Below are 20,673 nucleotides of genomic sequence, written 5' to 3' on the forward strand. Positions count from 1 at the left end.
AAGCTGGAGCCCTAAAGCCATTTATTTCACCTCTAGGACAGTGCTGGCAGGTTCTGCTGTGTGCTTCCAGGTGGGGGCCACCCTGCAGAAATGATCTTAAATGGAGAAGACGTTTGTTAGCAACAAATCAGTTAAACTCGTTAAGTAAAACCAGGTCTTTCCAAGTTAAGAGGAGTTGAAGAGATTTCTTTCAAAGGAGTAGCACGTTTCCAAATGGACACTGCTTCTGCCCACCTCTAGCATCAGCAGGGTTCCCAATGAGATGTTACTGGGGCTCAGAGAGCACAGTTCATGCAATTGCTTTGCTTGCCTTGCAAAGCCTTAAAGAAAGATCAAAGGAAAATATCTCCCATGCAAAGATGATGGAAATTTTGCATCTTATGTTTCAAATAAGTGAATTACTGATCAAAATCATCTCTGGAAGGCCCTGTTCCAGCAATAACTTGAGAGAGTTCTGTAGATAAAGAAGTTCCCCATGTACCTGAGCAGAGGACCACGCAGGACAGACCTTAGCAATGCAGGTGGTTGATCACTGTAATGTGGGGAAAGAAAAAGGAAACTTGTTGGCAAAGCACGTGAGTTGAGCTGGATGCTCATCTCCATGGCTGTGACTTCATAAAGCAGGATTTGTTTTTAGGTAAATCTCAGGCCTGCTCTGCTTCTCACCCTGACTGCCCTTCCTTCAATGCTGTCAGTGCAGGACTTTGCCCTCTCCAGGCGCTGGGGCCCTCAGGATTGGGCTGTGCCATTTGGGATGAGGAGATGGGAGGCTGATCTGAGCTGAGCATCCCGTTGGGTGCTGTGACTGAAGGAGATCAGCCCAAAGGGTCAGGACTTCTCCCCCTTAGTAACTAACAATGACAAACTGGTATTCAGGAAGCATTAAGCATTGAGGCTACTGCGTATTTACCAGCCTTCAGCATTTTTTTTGATAGTTTCCATAGAACAGACTTGATCCTTGCCTTGAGCTTGCAAACGTCTCCACTCAGGGTGGAGTAGCAGCTCAGCTGGGTGCATCTGTGGGTCCCAAATGACAGGAAAATGAAACTTTACACGTAGGGAGGGAAGGGTGCAAATTATGGGAAGGATTTGGTATCTCTAACAGCCAGTCCTTAAAGCAGGCATGAAAAAATCAAAGCTGGGGGCAGAAGCGAGCTATCAGCAGCACATGTACTAATTAGCTGCTGAGTGAGATGGCTCCTGCAATTCCAGAAAATCCCGATTAGCATCCAGGTATTGTTATACAACTGAAACCTCCTGTTCCTGGTCACAGCCCTCTCCTTACATCCCAGTGCCATGTGGGTGCTGCTGAATCAGAGAGTGATGGAGCAGGGACACCTGAGTGTGTCCCATTCCAGTTGGCATCTTTCCCATATAGGATCACTGTGCTATCTTGCCAGAATAAGCAAGAGTGGGACTGGCTGGAGCTTAGTAAACGGTTTGCAGAGGAAACTTGATAGAAGAAAAGTGGCACAGGATAATTTGATAGGGTTTCCAGGTATCGCTGCTGAATCAGCAGAGAAATGGGAGCTGTGTGCATTTGGAGAAGCCACGTTTCACATGAGGCTGTGGCTAACAACCGTCTCCTTGGACAGCAGCTCCCATCTCTGTATTGCCTTTAGAAACTCAGTGGAAAAAAGTGTTCTGGAAATGCTGTCCTAAACTTGCGTGCGCTGCTCGGCAGTTGCCACGCTTTACCCTAGAGGGAGTTGCTTTTCTGCAGTGGGAGCAGGGACCTGTGTGTTCCTTGGACGATGTAAAGGGACCGAGATGAAAGGAGCTACCTGGGTAAACACCAGGTCACTGCTGCGGTGCTGCCACTGCAAATGTTTATTTCTTTTATGGGGAGATCGGTCTCCAGTGATCATCTGTCTCCTTCTGACAGCAGTGTTTCACTGAGCATCTCTTGGATTTTCCATGTCTTGTGCTTTTGCTCCTGTTTTTGTGGAGGTCCCAGCTGACCTGGCATTGAGCAGAAGAGACATAGACATCAGTTTGGACCCCATGGGCTTTATGTAACTCCTGGGGGTGAACGGCTGCCTCTTTCCAGGCTGATCTGACCCATTTTAGGGTGGTGGGATTGAGGCTTCTTCCCTGTTGCTGTGGCCGAACAGGTTCATGGCTGGAGCTCTGCAGGAAGGCCCAGCTGATAGAGGGAGGAAGGGAGAGAAAAGCTCCCTGGGTGTTTCAAATGTGGAATGTTTTTGTTGTTGTGTTTTTTTTCTCAGTATCTGGGCTACATTTAAGGAGACAAACAGGCCACTTGTAAGTATTTTTAGTGGTGTGCGTGTAGCTTTTGTCCTCGAGCACCCTGCAGGGAGGACTGCCCTGGTTGTGTTGCAGCCTCCTGCCAGGCTGGGCTCCCCACAGCTCATACAAATGGGGTGCAGCAGCCCCTCTGGTTGGGCACGAGGCTGGCAGCACCCTGTGCTTGTTGTCTCCACTTTACAGAGCTCGCTCTGCTTTGTGCAAAGGCACTTCCAGTAGTTTAATTGCAGTTGTTTGCTGCTTCTGAGTCTGCTTCAAAACTTGCTTCCTCTATGGCTTATTGTGCAGGTAACGTGTGTTCAGACACATTGGTTTCTGTATTGCAGCCTTGCTGGAGATCAGGTTTGCTCTTTGATTTTGTTTTGGACTGCAGAGACTTCACGTGTTCTTCTCTAGGTTTTGTTTTTTGAATGCACATTTCAGCTGCTCAGAAATGCTAATAGACAGCTACGTGCAGCAGTTTGGATTGCTGAATAGTTTTAATTCCTGCATGTCAGGGCAGTTTGTTTCAGCAGGAGTGTTTTCTCCATAATGAAATGTTTTTTTGGTTAACAAAGGCAGCTGTAGCACGGCAAGCTTCCCCAGTGTAACTGCTGGGGGATCTGGGATGTCAGGGGTAGATTGGGGCTGTTTGGTATAGCCTTGTTACCATTGCCTTCAAGGCAATACCTGTGCCATGAGGAGGGCTGCTCTGTTTGTGGCAGAGGGGACACAGGCATGAAGCTGCATCTGAAAACTGTGGCCTGATGCTAACAGCAAAGGGTGGTGGTGATAGCACAGACCTGAGGCTCATGCATGGCCCCTGCTGCACTTGTAGCACATTGCCACCCATCAGCTGGTAGCTTCCACTTGCCGAAGTGATGGTGCTTCCACGCTGTATCTTGCCCACAGGACACACTTGCAGGGATGTCCCCGTTCCTCTGAAAGGTGATGCAGGTGATCTGAACCAGGAGTGCAGTTTGTGTGATGGACTAACAAATACCAAGACTTTCTCCCAAGCAGAGAGTGGAAAGAATGGTGGGAAGGTGGAGCACTGCTTTGGGTTTTCTTTTGCCCTCATTGAACTTGCAGGCGTCAGAGGTAACTGTGGTAAAGAGCTTAGGAGTTCTCCAGCAAAACCATCTAGGGAGGAGCCCTATCATCTCCAGAATGGAGCTGCCTAACAAATGTGTATTTCAGGATCTAAACTTTCGAGACCAACCATCTGAGCTGCAGAAGCTCAGAACCCCTGCAGACCCAGGTGGGTGCAGAGAGACCTGCAGTTTCTCTTTGAAACCCTGTGCTGCCTTGGGGAGATGATATGCCCAGGGGAGGGTGGTGCAGGAAGATCTGCTGCTGATGTCCCTCGTTGAGATCTTCTTGTGCCCATCTTCCATAAAGCAGCCTGGCTGCTGTGAGCCTGTTGGGTGAGGTGTTGGGTGGCTTCAGGCCAGACCTGTAGCTGCTGACCCTCAGCTCCCTTGCTGGGCAGTGGCTGCTGGTAGGCAACCTTGTGCCACTAACAGTGGAAGTCAGAAGGACCACCCAGTTCTGATAAGGACAATTTAGAAAGGAAGGAGATGGTTGTGAAAAGAGGGGCAAAGGGGCACAAAGGAGGGGGGGAGGAAAAAAAAGAGGAACAAAATGAAGATCAAGACCGCTGTTAAGCACACTGCCTGTGAGGGAGGTCTCGATCGTGCCTTTTCTAATCTAGAGCCAGCAAGGATTGTATTAACAGCTTCAACGCCATGGAACAAATTAATCCCTGATGTAATTGAAATCGGTGAGGTCTCACAATAGGTGAGTTTGACCCAGTGGGATAGAAATAGAACAAGTATTGGAATGAAGTAGTGAAATGAAGTCACACTGTTAAGACACTGGTATTTCATTCCTAGAAACAAAGGCCAAACAAATGCAGAGAATACATGGCTCTGCTGGGCATGGTTGAAAGCTGCTCAATAATATCAAGCTTTGAAGGGATATTTCTGTGCAGGGAGGAAGTATGTAGGAGAGATATAACAAGCATTAGAAAGAAAGACAAAGGAAGAAAGGAAGAAAGAAAAGCCCTGCTTGCTTGTTGCCTGATTGATGGCTGTGGTAAAATAACACCAGCTCAATTTGAAGAAGAAAAAAATTCACAACTGGGGGGAAAAAAAGTCAGAAAAAGAGTTAGGATCTGAGTTGTATTTCTAGAGAAGGAAATACAAGTACTGTGGCAAGAGGTGGTACACTGCAGATACCTGTTGTGTGGCTGAGGTGCACGAGGATGGTTTGCTTTGGCTAATGGAGGCAGCAGGACCTGGTGCTATGGATAGGAGGCTGCTGTGGTCCTGGTGGGTGCAGTGAGAAGAGCTCAAGCACGGCACAGTGCAGGCTGAGTTGGAGAAAGGGGAATGTTGGAAGGGTGGGCTCGCTCTTGCAGACTGTTATAATAATGAAGTCACTCAGCTGCAGCCAACAACCTGGTTTTGGGTTGGTGAGAATGGGCAGGTGGGGGTGGTGTGTAGAGGATGGTGCTGTTGGTGCTGGTGATGTGCTGCTGTGCAGCTCTGCCAGCAAGGGCCAGGTGCAGGGATGCCTGGTCCTGCAAACCTTCCAGCTTCTTTCCTTGCTTTCATGCAGTGTGCCTGTGTTTCTTTACATCATTAATCAGGGCTGAAACCTTGCTCTTCCCCAGCCTGAACCGTTTCCCTGGGTGGAACGAGTTGAAAATGTCACCTTCTAACAAACGGCGTGATTTCACAGCGCTGGCTGAGCTTCAGTCCATCATCAAAAGGAGAAACTTGGTTTTCTCGAAGGCGTCATCGTCTTCCTCTAGAGAACGGCCAAGCACTCAGTGATAGGCCATAAAACATGTGTTTCCTCAGGCTCTCTCTCAGGTTCCTGGTTCTTGGCAATCCCTTGTGCTTACCACATGCTAGCGAGCACGGTTGTGTTGCTGTCTGCCATCTGATGGTGCTTTGCAATGGGAGGGCAGTGTTGGCCACCCCCAGGAGATGTGCTGAGCACTTCGGGGACACGAAGGACAGCTATACACAGGACCTGCCCCCACGTGGCTCTGGGCTCAGCAGGACTCTGAGCTCTGAATCCAATATAGACCAGCACCGCGCTGTGCTCTTCCAGAGCGTTCTCCTCTCATTCTGCACTGCTGAAATAAAACGGGAAGGGCCGCCTCGGCCTCTCTCCCTCTCGGCTCCATCCCTTAGTGCCGTACCATGCTGCCCTACACGGGATGTTCGCTCTCCGGACCCCGATGCGGGGTCGGGTCGGGCCGGGAGGCCACCAGGGGGCGCGGCGGCTGCGGGAGCGGAGCGGCGCGGCGGGCGGGGACGGGGACGGGGCGGTGGGTGAGGAACATGGGCGTACTTGGCTTTCTTCCTTCCCCAGCATGGCGAGATGAAGGCTGGGAGGAGAGCGGAGAGAGGGAGCAGCCTGAATGCATCCCAAGGAGAAGCGCGAGGGGGAAAGGTGTTGTTGAAGCTGAAGGACGCTGTTGGTACAAGGATAAATAGACGTAAGCTGGACGTAAGTACACAAGATGCTGGAGAATGAAGTCGTAGAGTGTTAGGAAAGTGTCTTTCTGAAACAGCTTTCTAAAGGAACAGAGGCAAAAAGTGGTTTCTAACTTGATTTGCAAATGGGTGATGGAGGTGATGGGGCTCTTGTGGAGTTTTAAATGGGACTTTCATGTGATCACCCTAAAAAAGCAACCCAACCCCAAGCCAACCAGTCAAAAAAGAGCCCAGAAAACCAAAAGCTCAAAGCATCTTAAGGGAATACTTTGTAAGCACCATCGGTGGAGTCTTTTATGGAGTTGGAGTGTCTGGTGGCTGTGGTTGGAAGAAGTTCCATGGCACAGCACGTTGCTCTTCGTGCTGCTTGTCCATCCAAAGGGGCATCTGCTGAGACAGACAGCGACAAGACTCGTTGGGGAGATTTATGTCAAAGGGAGAAAACCTTTTTCTGTGAGTAGCAGGAAGAAGTCACCTTGCAAGACAGCACAGCAGCACAGATCTGAAGTGCTGCTATAATGCAAGGTTTACACAACATCTGTGCAATTCCAGCAGTGCTGTGCCATGGCCTCTCCCATTGGTTGTGCAGGGATTCACTCTGAAGTGCCCTCTCCCTTCAGCTGGGCTTCCTGCTGTGCATCCGAACGTGGAGAGCTTTGCATTAGATTAATTTCCAAACGTGCTCTTGAGCACAAGGAAGTGAGTGCGTCAGAGCAGTGCACGTCCACTTGTGTCTTGCTTCAAACTGCGCTGTGCAACGTGATTGTAACACTATCCCGGCTGTGGGTTGACTTTGCAGTTAAGAAGGAGAAAAGGCAGCAAATAAGGAGCGCATTATGTTTCCCTGTATGTCAAAGAATGGCTGTGGTGGTGAGCTAGCAAATCTTGTCGTAATTGGCATAGAGGAATTTTGCCAAAGTCATGGAAGCGGAGCGGTTTGTTACTTGCCTTTGCAGACTTGAGAGAGATCTGTCTTGGATATCCTCTTGTTGACCTTATTAAGTTAACTTTCAAGTCTTTAGAAGGTCATGGAGACAATCATTAATATTAGGTTGATTTGATGGCTGAAAGGTAATGAGTATTTCCTGCTTATCAGATTGGGTTCTGAAAGGACTTTGAGTCGCTTGATTTGTTTATCTTTTGAAATCAGTACGGCCCTTGGTGAGAGGGATTTGGTATTTCTCGTTCCGTTTGGGGAATGACGTACGGTTTGCTCTCTGATGAAGCTTGGAGACTGAGTACTACAGAAAGCAAGAAATCAGGAAATTCTCAAGTCCAGCTCCCACCTCATTTGGCCGTGCTGTGGGCCTTGGACATCTGACGCTGTAACGCTTTATGACACGAACAATAACATATTAACATTCCCTGTTACCGGAAAGCTAAAAATAGAAAATGAGGCATGTGCAGAGGTTGGTTGGATGGCAAGCCAAATCCCGTAAACATGGCTTGGCACGGGAAGGATTGCATTGACCTCGGCGGGGCTTTGATTGCTCGTAGTTCAAAACAGCGCGGCGGCGTTTGCAGGATTGTGGCATGAGCTTGTGTAGGACTAACATCACGGTGCTGCTGTCAGGGGCTCTTCTGGTTCTTGACTGTTTCTTGGATTACTTCATGCTGAAATCTTAGGCAGCGTCAGCAAAATCATCTTTTCGCCAGCCCTCTGTCTGGGATTTAACAAATAGCAGAGCGGTTCTCAGAGCTGGTGGGTCGTTGGGAAAGGGAAATAAAGGAAGAATGAAAATGAAGCCGGGTGTGATGCTCTCTGTTAGGTTTTGCAGACTATGAGCAATTGGCAGAGAATTGGGTGGTGTTCAATATATCTGCTGTTCTGAGATGCTGCAGTTGTCTTTCATAGACAGTGGTCCATACCAGTTTGAATAGGTTTGCAGAATAGACCATGACCCAGCACCAAATAGCAACTAAATATTGGAGGAGATAATGTAGGAAATCCTTTTTCTGTCCCAGGAATGTCCTCTAAAGCACTTCCCTGGTTTGGAGCTAGAAGATGCAATTGGCCATTGATTTCAGGGACCTTTTGTGCTGAGCTTTGTATCCATAGGTGTTACTGTTGCAGGCAGGAAAGGTACTGCAGCTGTTCGGGTCTGGTATTGCAAGCTGGCTTTTGTGTAAGGCTGCTAAGTGCCCCCTGCACGTGCAGATGCTTGGCCCAGGGCCTCCTCTATGCTTCGTTGAAGCAAGCAGAAAGGCAACAGCAGTTTCCAGGGAGCCGGCTTATGTGCTTCTTGCAGGATCTGTGCTTACAAGGCAGATTGTGTGGATGATCAGATTAAAAGGCAAAGGAAAAGGTGGTCATTTTGTGTATAGTTTTCATGCAGAAACAAGAAGTACATGGTTTAAAAAAATATTTAATTTTGCTTTGGTGAACAGAACCTGAAGCCCTTAAGTTTTACAGCCCAGCTTGGACCTGAAGACATTTCTGTATTCGTTTTGGTGTGGTCGTGATTGTTACAGACGTATATTTTGGGGTGAATGGACTTGGTTTTAGGTGACCTTGAGTGAGTGCTGGCGATCAGTTACTGAAGGAGGCATATGTTACTAATTTTTTTGAGCTTTATGAAAGAGAGCCCCACTTATGGTATATATAAATGGGCTTTCTTATCTCAGTAAAGTTAGCTGCTTGAGGGAGTATGCTCTGTAGGGCAGGGATACTGTGAGAATGGATTTCAGCAGTGATCAAATAGGTTTTATCTCATGAAATCAACACTGCATGAAATTTTATTTTAGAATATTGATACTCTTTGCTGTGGGCCAGATGCAGCCCAGGCTGGCACAGCTAATTCACTTTGGCTATACTCCAGCGAAGCATCCTGTTTCAGCAAAGTGATTAAGCATGTGCTTATCTTTAAGCACACAGCCAAATCCTGGTGATTTCACTTCTCTGCTTCTCTGTGTTGGGGCATCTTAACCAGGGGACAGCCACAAGGAGAGAGTTTACAGCTCCACCTTCCTTTTTCAGGACTTCTCCTCCTGTTTTAGAGCTAGGTCTGTTATTAGAGAGGTGATGGGCTGACATAGGCTTGGGCTGGCCCTGGAGGGGTTTGGTGTCTCCAGGTGATCCCGGCTGGCCCTGCTTCAGGCCGTGCTGTTCTTGGGCACACTGCTGGGGGTGTGGGTGAGGGCAGAGTTGTGTCACATGAACAGCCTTCAGTCAGATGGAGCCCTACACCTGGGAGACTTCATCCTGCTGTGGAGGTGCTTGCCCTTCTTGCAATGGGAGGAAAGGTGATACTGGCTGCTCTTCGTGCTGTGCCATACAGGAAGACTGGCAAATGCTTGCAGGTAGATGCATGGCCTGCTTGGAGCTGCATGCATGTGTGTACTTTGCTTGCAGGCTGGGGCCTCTGAGCTGCAAGTGCTTGAGCTCCAGGTGAGCACAGATCATCTCATCTACTGAGGAATCTCTTAAGAAATTTGCTTTAGCAAATTAAAACCTGTCCTTCCTTAAAGCTATTTGTTGTGTTAGATGTTGAGACTCTGTTGGACTGGCCAGGTGGGTACAGTCAGGATCAGGGCCTTTGTGGTTGGTCCTGAGCTCTGTGCACCTGAGCAGACACCAGGGCTCCATCCTTCTGAATGAGTGGGAGTGGGCATAGGGCTGAAGGCTGTGAGGTGCAGGAGGGGAGATCAGACACAGCAAAGAAAATATCAGGGAATGCTGATCCACCTCAGAGGTGTTTCAGTACAAATAAACAATTAGAATGTTTTGGAAAATAGGTTGCTTTTTCTATTTTGAAGTTTCCAGGAAAGCAAAACAACCTTCCCTTCCCTTCAAATCCCACCTGTTTTGGTTTTTTTTTCCCTAGGAAAAAAAATAAATGTGAAATTCATTAGCATGTGGTGAAAGCAATGTAGCGACGTCATCTTGATTTAAAATCTGTTTTAAATCTTAACATGATGGAGCCAGAATCCTAACAGCAAATAGCCTTGCTTTTGTGGGTATGAGGCTTGATGTCGATGTTATTTGAACATCTCTACTTCTAGTTGGTCAACATCCCTTTTAGCAATATTATTTGAAAAGAAAGGTGGAGGAAGAAGGAAATAAATAGATAATTATTCATGCTAGAAGCCAAACGCAGCTCACTTTGCTCAGAGGTAGCACTGGTGACTGGAGAGGAAAGCAAGCAGAGTTTGATGCCCATGGGAGCTAAGAGCACTGTTGACCTTGTGCCATATCCTCCCAGCAGGTGCAGTGGCTTGTTCTGCTCTTGCTTCTTGCCGTGCTGTTTTCTGACAGTGGGAAATATTGCTAAATATTAATTGTATGATTCTTGCCCCTCACTTATGTCATCCTGCCGAGTGTCTGTTTAGATACACTGTTTTCTGTAGTGCAGCCTGAGCGCCTGGCTCCTGCAGTCTCCTACTGACAGTAAAATAAGAAAGTTAAACCAGTTTCTTTCCTAGGACTTGGGATCCAAGTATTGTAATCCTAGCATTTAATAAGGGCAGCAAAGGCGATCCTGTAACATCCCCGTAAACCTCATTGCTGCTGCCACTGTGTTGAATATAATGTTTTTGTTTGGGTTGCTTAGTGAAGGTCTGGTGCTAAGCAGCACTGCCTGCCTGAAGTTTTCCTCCTGCTGCTGATCTGTGTGTCTATTTGATAATTGGAAAAGCTAAAAAGTTCTTTTGAGGTTTTGACGTTCAGGGAGTATCTGACTACTTGGCTTCAAAGTATGCACTGCTATGAGACGACAGATGCCGAAGGATTAAGAGAGACCATTTTGTGCACTTCGGCCACTTGCTCCCCACTTTCTCTTATGTGTTTGAGAATCACAGAATGACCCAGGTTGGAAGGGACCTCAAGGATCATGTAGTTCCAACCCCCCTGCCTTAGCAGAATGGACCTGTACAGGGATTTACTGACCCCTTTTCATTTGCGTTGCCAGTTTCATCCACACCCTAATATATCAGAACATTATTGCTTCCAGGCTGGATGGACAAGCATGCTGTAGCTGGAATGTGTTAGGAGCTGAAGCTGTAGCTCTGCTAGGTGTGTCATCCCTTTACCAGTTCCAAACTTAGTGAAATCCCCACATGATTCTTATTTTGTGGTGGAGTTTGTTTCTTACATGCAAACGGCCGCTCAATTATCTTTTGCTGCTTTTGGTGTCTGAATGATCTGCTGTGCTGTGATGGGAGTCTGCCACCAAAACATTATCCATTGGTTAGATTTGTGTGGGTAGCGTGGACGTAGTGCAGAAGCTCTCAGGGGCAGACTGGGATGCAGTCTCTGGTCTTTTGTGATGTTTGAGTGTGAATTGCTTTTGGCTGTGTGTTGCTGAACCTCCCGGCTGGGAGGGCCTTCTCCAGAGCATCTTGGTTGCCTCCTCCTCTGACCTTGGGCAAGCCAGGATGGGTCTGGAAGCAAAAGCAGGAATCCTGTTTCAGTGTTTCTTGGGAACTGTAAGTTAAGATTGGAAACAGTATAACAGAGAGAGGCAGATGTGACTGAGAAAGTTTCTGGTAATGTTTTGAGGCTGTAGTTAACTAAGGTTAATTTACTCCATTGGCCAGAAAAAACACAGGCAGAGGCTGAAGCGCCCAGAACCCCGCTGGTAATGGCCTCTCAGCTGGACACGTTGGTTGTGCTCTTACTGCTTGCTCCAAACATCCCCTCCCCAGGTTGGGATGGACAGAGATGCATCAATAGACAGTCAACAATGATCAGGCTTCACTTACAGCCAAGCAGGCAACAAATTTACTCTGAAGAGAGCCCACAAATACACAACGCTTTTATCTTACTAGATTTTATGCCTGTCTGTAGCTAGAATCCAGTTTGCTAGCGTCAGCGTAAATGGGTTTTTCCCTTAACTTCTTCCCTGCCATTAATCCACATATACAGCACAAATTCTCTGAAATTGAGTTGTCAGTCCCCTTTCTCCTGTACATATCCATGTAGCTTGGTAGAGGCTATGAATATGCAAAAGTGAGCCTAATTTATGTCCAGTGTGGCTGACCAGGCTTAAATCAAAGCAGGACTGAGCAGCAGTTTTTACTCAGCCACCCCCCCACATACAGTTTGATTGTAAAAACTCAGGTTTGGTTTACTCTCTAGAGCCAGCTCTGGGTAGAATTACATTTTGAGTGCCTGATACCACGGCCTCGACTGTCAAATGAAGGCCAGCCAAATCCCAGTCATCTTGCACCACGTGCCCTTTGGCAGGTTGATGTGTAATCTTTCTACCCGAGATGCTTATTTTGTTTCATAGTCTGTTCTCTTTTCTTTTCCCCTCCCCACCACTTTCAGATGTTTGTTGCCGAGGAGAATGTAGATTTTCGGATACACGTGGAGAACCAAACGCGAGCAAGAGACGACGTGAGCAGGAAGCAGCTCCGGCTCTATCAGCTGTACAGCAGGACAAGCGGAAAACACATCCAAGTGCTGGGCAGGAGGATCAGCGCCAAAGGAGAAGACGGAGATAAATATGGTAAGAATATTTACTGGGATCCCCCAGACTCCAGTTCAAAAGCTTTTATTCACTGTGTTGGCCTGAGAACCTTGTGGGAGAAAAATGAGAAGAGCAATAAAATGCAGAGGATCACAGGGAGATAGGAAAAAAAACACCAATAACTTTTCAGATTAAGAACGTGGAATTTGCTGTGTTAGAGCAGGCTGTCAGCCCAGCTCCCAGCTGCAGGCAGTTCCAACCCATGGTACTGTAGTGCCCTTGTGTATGAGAATGTATGATGGTGCTTGAAGACAAAAATCTTTCTCTGCCTAGCAGGTGAGCATGCAGCTTTCCTCATGTTATTTATGTGATATCAAAGGTGGTCGCTTGGGATGTTCTTTCCTTAGGAACTGTGTTCCTGGGCTTAGTGACTTGGAAGCTGTGGTTGTGAACTGGGCTTGAAGGTGGAAGAATCCCGGTGCTTGAGTGAAGCATACTTTCATCTTTCTAGGGCAGAGTGTTTTGGTTTGAGCTGAAATTAAGCAGACTTCTGAGCTTTAAGAGTGCTTAAGTTGAATCCTGAGGTACGTGGATCCTACAGGAGCACACATAACTTACACAGGCTGGCTGTGTGTTCAGCAGTTTCCGCCTTGGTTTGCATACAAGCATCTTGATAGAAGTGCTGTTTGGAGACTGAGCTGTGAAAAAGCTTCCTCATCTTTGTACACTTGGAAATGGCTTTGGCAGAGGTACATCTGCCCGACTTGTTTTAGGCCTGATTCATCGTTGCTGGAAGAGTTTTAGGGCTGTTTTGAGAAGTGGTCCTTTTTCCCTTACGGACATGCAGTCCATAGGTGTTGCTGCAGATGTGTTGGCCAGCATGCACATTCACATGAGGTGGATGTGGAGATGGGGTACAATTCATCTCAGATGAAGGGCAGGTCAGAATGTGAGAACCGTTATTCCATCAGTGGCTTTCAGACAAGGTGACATACCGTCCGTGGCCATCATTTTGCTTGCTTCAGCAGGGGGTTGGACTTGATGGTCTCTGTAGGTCCCTTCCAACCCCTACAGTTCTGTGATCAGAGGGGCAGCTGCTGCTGTTGCAGAAATGTGTAGAGTTGTGTTGCTAGAGGTGTCAGCTCAAAGGTACCTGGCTGTTATGAAATGAACCCCAAGGGCTTTCTGCAGACTCACCCCATCCCTCAGAAAAAGCCTTGCCCTGCAGGTTCATCAGCGTCATTCTTTGTCATTCCAAAACTCCCAGATAAAACAGGTGTGCAAAGTGCCACTTGGCTGCTAATTATTGTGTCATTTTATTGCATTCATTCTCTTAAGGTTTGATATGTAAACTAATCACTGTGTGTTAGCTGCTGGTGTCCCAGGAAGCGCTCTTGCCTGCAGTGAATGTCAGGTAATGTGATGCAGTTTTCTTCTCCGTGAAAGAAGGCAGCATTTACAGTGGGGTGCAGCAGGGAAGTCTGCCTGTGAGCAGCTGACAAGTGCTAATTTATGTGTCAAAGCCCATCTTGTCCCCTTCATACATATACAATCACATCTGAACAACAAATCCTAGCGCAGGAGAGTGCTCGTGACCAGTGGAGAAGCTGCACAATCACAGAGCCTTACATTTCCAGTCTGAGGAGCTCTGGGTTGTGCACATCGCTGCTTGCTACCAAATCCACTACTCTTCTGGTTGCTGGCATCCTTCTAAAAACCCGACATGCTCTGACCGTTGAGGCCATTTGCTAACACCCCTGCCTGCTCCCTCCCCCTCTCCTACTAATAAAACTCCTTGATGTGTCAAGCTGCAAAGCCTTCCCATTTCTAGCCATGCTGAAAGGTTATGGAAATCTGTTCATCATCTTGCCTGGCACAGGAACACTTAGAGCATGATAATCGGGTAGACAGTGAGGTGGGGCATGGAGGTCCAGGATGTGACCATGCAGAGCTCCTAGCTGTGATAATGAAGGGGGGAGAGATGTCAGAGTTACTGAAGTGAGAACCATCTGTGTTACAGCCAAAACTGGATACAAAGGCAATGACACAGGATTCATTATGTGCTGGGAACCCCTCCCCCAGAGGCATTATTATGGAGTAACCTTTGATCAAGACCAGAGAGAGGCTTAAACCAGGTCTGGGGATCTGAACAGTTGTGAACTTTTGATCCAAATCTCAGTGCTGCTGGTCAGATCTGCCTCTGAAGGAGGACACCTTTCCCTCTTAGGCAGCAGATGGCTATTTTTCCTACTGCCCTTTTTCTCTCCTTTCCTCTTTTCCCTGCCTTTAAGTTGGCACGGTGAGTCAGAGCTTAGCATTAGGGAGTGCCTGGTTCCCACTTCTTTTCTTGGCTGCGGACTATTCAGTCTCCCACAGCTTTTCCCCTGTCTTAACCCCATCCCCACGGAAAGGCGAGATCATGGTGGAGGAGATGTGAATTGATGTTGGAAGGATTACAGAGGCTGAGTGTCAGCCCAGGGAAGGCTTTGAGAGGACGAGCAGAAGCCAATATCTGAGAAAAGGCAACAGATGTGGGAAAAGGTGCCTGTGGAGGTGGAACGTGAGCTGGCTCCAGCCCTGCGTTCTCCTGCCTACTCCTTCCTGAACCGCATTTCAAACACGGGCAGGGCTATCTCAGCACGCCTCTGCTGGGCTCCAGCTCTGCAGTCATTGGGGACAGTTGTATCCGCTCAGGCACAAGTACAGGCCATGCAAAGAGGTGCCAAATTGGAAAGCTGTGAGGTGCAAGTGTTACTGAGTGTGCTTCCAGCTCAAAGACTCACTGCTGCAGGGTGTCCGAGCTGAGAGCAGGAGGCTCATCAGAAGTTAGGAGGTGGAGTGTGCAGGGGGCAAGAAGCTGTTTTCTTGGCTTCTCAAAATGATGCTGTGCCCTTCCAAGAACTTGGTCCCGTTAAATGGAGGTAATATTAGGCAAGGGCAGCACAGCTCAGACTTGGTGTGGGAAGCAGGGCTGACTTTGTTGAGAGAGAGACCATGGCTGTGGTCCATAACGCGCATCATGAAGGATAGGCACTAGTCGGTTTTAAGGCTGGGGAGGTAGTAATGTTTTAGCACCTCTTTCCCCCCTCCTCCCATACTTTCACAACTGGTTACAGAGCAGTGCGTCCAATTGAAGAGAGGCCTTTTATTTTTTTGCACATATACAGCTTCCAAATGGCTGGCATGTGAGGGTTATTCTGCCTTTGAAGGAATGGAGAGTTGGTTAGTTTTATTGCAAGGTTTTATTGACTTCTGTAAAACTTCTCACCTCTTGGTTAAAGAGAATGCCCAGAAAAGAGGGGAAGTGACAAATCTCAGGCAGTGAATTGCTCGTTTCCAGGCAGCCATCACGAGTACAGCTAAATGACCAAGCAGCAAGACAGCGATCTGCAGGGCCAGGAGAAATCCAGTGGGAGAAAGGACCCTCAAATGTTTTATCTGGACCTGCCGTGTCCCACATACGAGGAAAAATATATCTCTGTTATGCATGGTTTTACTGGTGTGATAATTCGGGTATGTGATGTTTGGTTTACGCATTGTTCAGGGCCAAGATCTGGCCCCATATGTGGAATTATTAAATGGCAAATTAAGTCAGTTAATAGAATTAATTGAGTCGATGTAATCCTTTTAATCAGATAGATTTTGGTCCCTTCTCAGATGAATTAGAATCCATTAACAGATAAGTCAATTATTGGACTAAATTAAATCTAATAATAATGCCTGCTGCTCACAGCTACGCTAATTAATCTAAATACACTTACCTATCTCCCAAGGTTGTGGGTTGTTTTTCTTTTTTTTTTTTTTTTAAGGCTTAATTGATGTTCCTAAAGTGCTCTGAGATCTTTCAGATAACAGAAGGATCTATGTGAGCAAAATATTATCTCTTAACAGACTATAAACTAATTAAAAGACTGATCTATTTACAGATTGCTGTTTTACTTTAATCTCCTCGACCTATTCGGACGAGTTTGCATTGGCTCAGAAAAACAATATTCCTGCTATAAGCTTATTATTACTTTGCAGGTTCCTAAGTGGTCCTTTCATTCAGAAAATGAAAGGGGGAAGGAGAAAAAACAACCATTAAAGTGCTGACAAAAAAAGAAAAGGACCTGCAACCTTTATATTCTACCTCCGATAAATGGTACAGATAGGGAAGAGAGGGATCAGTGACCTGAAACCTTAGATCCTTTCATTTATTTTCATTTCACAAAAGGCAGAAGACATTCTATCCTGTTTGCTCGCTATCTTTGTATCCGGTGCAGTTGGTGAGAGAGCTCTCTTGGTTGGGTGAAGGCATTTTTTGTCTCATTTGTATTTCACAGCCATGTGATTTTTGTTTTAAAGTGCCTACCCTTGTCCTGAGTGCAGTGATAGGCATGTGGACAGATGTGAGGGGCATTTGTGGGGTGTTTGAGCTCACCCTCAACTAACTCAATAGAGAATTGAGTTAATTTCTTATTTATGGCAATACTTGGCTGTCCATATGGCAAGGACGTGGTATACGCAGGTGGGTTATTAGTTAGCCAGTGCTAGGTCTATCCAGGTTAAATAAATCTCTTGTAGTTTGTAAGGTGGGAGTCTTTGTCTGAGGATGTCCCACACAAGGGACACAGCACATGGGTGTGCTCACTCTCTGCTTCCTGGCATCCTGTTGGCTCCCAGTGTTTTTGGCTGCCCAGGTCCAGCGTGGCACCCTCAAGAACTCCCTCTGATCTCGGTGTTGTTAAGCTGAGGACTCAGCAAACGCTCCCAAAACAGAACGTTTTGGAGACGGACAAAGCATGTGTTTGCTTACTGGGTCAGAAAATCTGGGATCAGGCAGCCCAAGAAGGAAAGCACAGTCAAGGGGTGTCTTGTATGGATGATGAAATTGGACATATCGCAGGTGTTGGTGGTGCAAACACACGCTCCATGCACGTGTCCCTTTTTGGTTGGCTCTCAAGTTCTGAATGTTGCAGTTGGCAACTACAAGTGTACAGGGAAGCAAAGTGATGTGGGAGGTGGGTGCCTCCATCCCAGGGTCACCCTGCCTGGTGGTGTGCACACAGCCGGCTGTCCCACTGCTGCTTGTAGCTGGAGCTTCCCAGGGATGCCAATGAACAAGCCCATGGAGAGCACATTACAGCTGTCTAGACATAAGCCACGCTCCATCCCGCCAGAGATTTCATTTGTGGTAGAAATGGGCTCTGTTCCATGAGGAGGTGTAATACGTGCGGAAAATATTATTATAGCAAAATAGCCTCCTTTAATTGACTCGAAATTTTGCAGGATTCCTTCCTAGGTTTGGGTAATCCTGTGCTCTCCAGAATTAATGAGCTGACATAGCACTTCTTCGGGTTTGGCAGCTTGACAGCTAATTTAGAACTCCCTAAACTCATTTCACTAATGACTCCCATTTGTTCTATCTCAAAGCCTGGAAACAAATGCAAAATACCAGCGCCATTGTCCCATCCTTAGCAAGTCATTCTTTCCCCTCAGTGTTTCTGGCACCTTAACAGCAAGCCGCCTTGGGAAAACTGATTAACCCTTTCCCTTCCTGGAATAGTTAAAATCAATTTTGATCCCCTTGGGAAGGTCAGGAAGGGAAACTGAACTCGTTGTGGCTGGAAGGCATGGAATTAACCTGCGAGAAAGACAGGAGGTGTAGCCCAAGTAGTGGCTGCAGCTAGTTAAATACAGCTGTATTTCCACAAGCTCTGCATTCAAAAACATGCTTCTCATCCCAGGAACCAGGTGCGTGCAAAAGGACCTGTCCAGCCCAGTGCAGATCAGCCAGCGAGCCTGAATACACTGTGCTTCGCCTTGTAATTTAGTCAGCTGAGACATCAGCGTGGCTGTTTCCTATTTAAACTACGTATTGCTGCCTCCCGTCTCTTCCCATTACAGTTTTGACATGACAAGAAGACAAATAATTTTTTTAAAAGACCTTTTATCTTCTCAACCATTTATTTTCACTTACTTAGCCCCAGGGCAGAGCTGACCTCAGCGCGAGCGATGATCATTCACCATGGCAGCTGTACAGTCATATGGGTCCTGGTGATTGGCCTAAGCCAGAGAAGCCTTCGCTGTCCAGCTGCTGCGTTGCGTCTCGTTTTTTTCTCCCCTCTTGCCCAACATCTTGCAGGCTTTATTATTACTGTTCTTTCCTTCTGAACGTCTCCCTGTGCAGCCGGGTGCTGCATTGGGCCAGCAGCAGCCCCATGTTGGCCGCAGGTGTGGGGAGCAGCGCGGCTGCTTTGTGCAGCCCGGGGCACGGCGCTGGGCTGGACCTCCCAGGCTTCCCCTTGCAAGTGAGGGGGCTCGGCTGCCGTCACCTTCCAGTTGACTCTGAAAGGTTCAGCAGCCACGTGAAATATGTTGTAATCATCTTATACAAACCATCTGTACATCTGAGACTTTCTTTTTTTCTTCTTCTTTTTTTTTTTTTAACTGCTGAGTTCTGCGTCTGTGCCAGAACGCTCTGCTCAGGCAAAACGAGATGTTTGGGGAGGGATAGGAAAAAAGAGGATCCAAACCTTTTTCTCTTTGGTCTGTGACAAACCTATTTCAAATAACGCAGGGGTTTTTTTTGCCCGTTTCCTAAACTTCTGTTTTTTTGATAGCTGCCATCCCAACCCCCCACTGTAGCCAAGTTCCATACCTGACGTTTGGCCGCCTGCTCCCTGTTTGGTGTCAGTACCTGTCGGAGCCCTTCCAGCAGAAGCTGTTGTTTGTTTTATCTCTGATGATTTCCCTCCTTTGGGATATTGGGGTATTTTCAAGAGCCTTTGCTTTCAGGGAGAAAGGAATCACCTCTTAGCTCTGTGTCTGAACTCCAGGGCCCCATCATCACTGACTGACGTCTGGAAAGCCTACGCCTGCCTGTCAGTAAATATTAGGTGCTCAGACACAACGAGGAGAGGTAATAGAAAGGTCTGCTGATCATTTGTCATTTTTAATTTCTATGCAGGGTGGAAAGAGAGCTACAGAATGAAAAATCTTCATCTCCGTGCAAGTTGTAAGAGGGTTTTTTGTTAACAGTTTGTGTGTATAATCCTGTGCCGTGATTTAAGTGTTCCCATTAGAAATGCAGAATAGGAAATAGGATCCCATCTGTGAGCAATTTAAGAGGAAGTGAGACAATGGAGTCGATTGCTGCTTCAGTTTAGATAATCAATACAAATATTATTAGTATAGTGATTTATCTTCCTAGGCACTTTATGAAAATGTGAATGCCAGACCCTGAAGACAGGTCAATATGATATTATCTGTTCCTGCCTTGCCGTGATTATATTTCTTTCCCATGAAGCTTGAGCAGCTGCTTTGCTAAATGTTCTTCTCCGTGATGAAATAACACAGAGACAAAGTTGGGGCTTCCCTTTCTTTTCCAGGGTGGGAAAGAGGCTCTGGGGATATTAGTGCAAAAATTACTTCTATCCAGAATTTATACATGGGGGCTGCCACGTAGTTATTGGAAGATGAAGTCCTAGAATAAGTTTGAGTAATTTTAAATATTTCTAGGCCGTGTGTACACAGAAATGGTGAGGAAACCTCTCTGAGTTGCTTTTGGTTGCTCTATTTTAATGTCTTTCATCAGGCATTGCAGTGTGCTTTCTTAGCTTTTCTCATATCTAAGCATCAAGATAGTTGTGAATTTGAGTTTCTTCTTGGAACCCAATGAAAGGTACCCAGAGAATAGGCTAGTCAGCATTTCTGAAAGGCTTTGAAAATTGCTTTTACTTTGGGAAGGGGAGGGACCTCATGAAAAGCATCGACTTGTAGAATTTTTTGTCTTCATCTACATAACTGTGTGTGCTGTCAAGTGGACGGTGAGATCTGTCTTTCGTAATATATGTTTGGGGGAGAGAAAATATGTCAATAACTTCAATGAGAACACGACTAATTAAAGTGAGGATGATAAATGAAATCTCAGAGTGTGGTGAGCACAATTCTGCTTGAAGATAATATGTACCTTGCTAGGGTACTATTTGGGAGACCAAAATGCAGCAGCTTGCTTTGCCAGAAGTGCGGTATCAGCAGTGGTGGCTGAGTTCCTCAGCTGGGGCATGCTTATAGCCTGCCCAGGTAAGGTGCTGAGGTGCTCAGGCCAGAGCCTCCAGGCAGCAGAGTGGGAAAAACTTTGGATCTCATGCACAACGATGCAGTGCAAATGTCATCCTTAACATCATTGGGCATCCTTCCCTGAGCTCCAACACAAAAACTGCAACACACTGTGGATTTACCATAAAGATGGTGGCATTATGACTGAAGAGGTGCTGAAGAGATGGTGGTAATGGGGACCAGTAGCCTGGTTCGAACTGCTTACTTGGTGTTTTCAGGTGCTATGAGGACGTTCTTGTTTTCAGGTTTGGGTTTCTTCAGGAAAGGTGTTGGGCTTTATAAAAACTAAGGCGCTTTAATTGCTCAGATTTTACCTCGGCTCTTCCACAAACCAGATAGTTAGGAATTTCCGCCGTTGCGAGGTGGAGCACAGCAAACATTCGCCATGCCAGTAGCATTGCGTG

At 46.9% G+C, this 20,673-nt stretch overlaps 1 protein-coding gene across 3 annotated transcripts in view; it reads left to right on the forward strand.

Moving 5' to 3' along the window:
• FGF18 (fibroblast growth factor 18) overlaps positions 1-20,673 on the forward strand; it is a 69,657-nt gene that overhangs the window by 16,413 nt on the left and 32,571 nt on the right. For 2 of the 3 annotated variants that reach the window (XM_085518948.1, XM_085518947.1), the window contains exons 5-6: positions 5,635-5,772; positions 12,028-12,208. In XM_085518948.1, coding sequence (XP_085375074.1) covers positions 5,635-5,772; positions 12,028-12,208 — 319 coding nt within the window. The remainder of the gene's footprint in view (positions 1-5,634; positions 5,773-12,027; positions 12,209-20,673) is intronic. The other variant, XM_085518949.1, reaches the window with a different exon arrangement.

Source organism: Coturnix japonica, chromosome 18, assembly GCF_054131305.1.
Source record: "Coturnix japonica strain WE chromosome 18, WE-NBRP24, whole genome shotgun sequence".
In the NCBI taxonomy this organism is placed as follows: domain Eukaryota; kingdom Metazoa; phylum Chordata; class Aves; order Galliformes; family Phasianidae; genus Coturnix; species Coturnix japonica.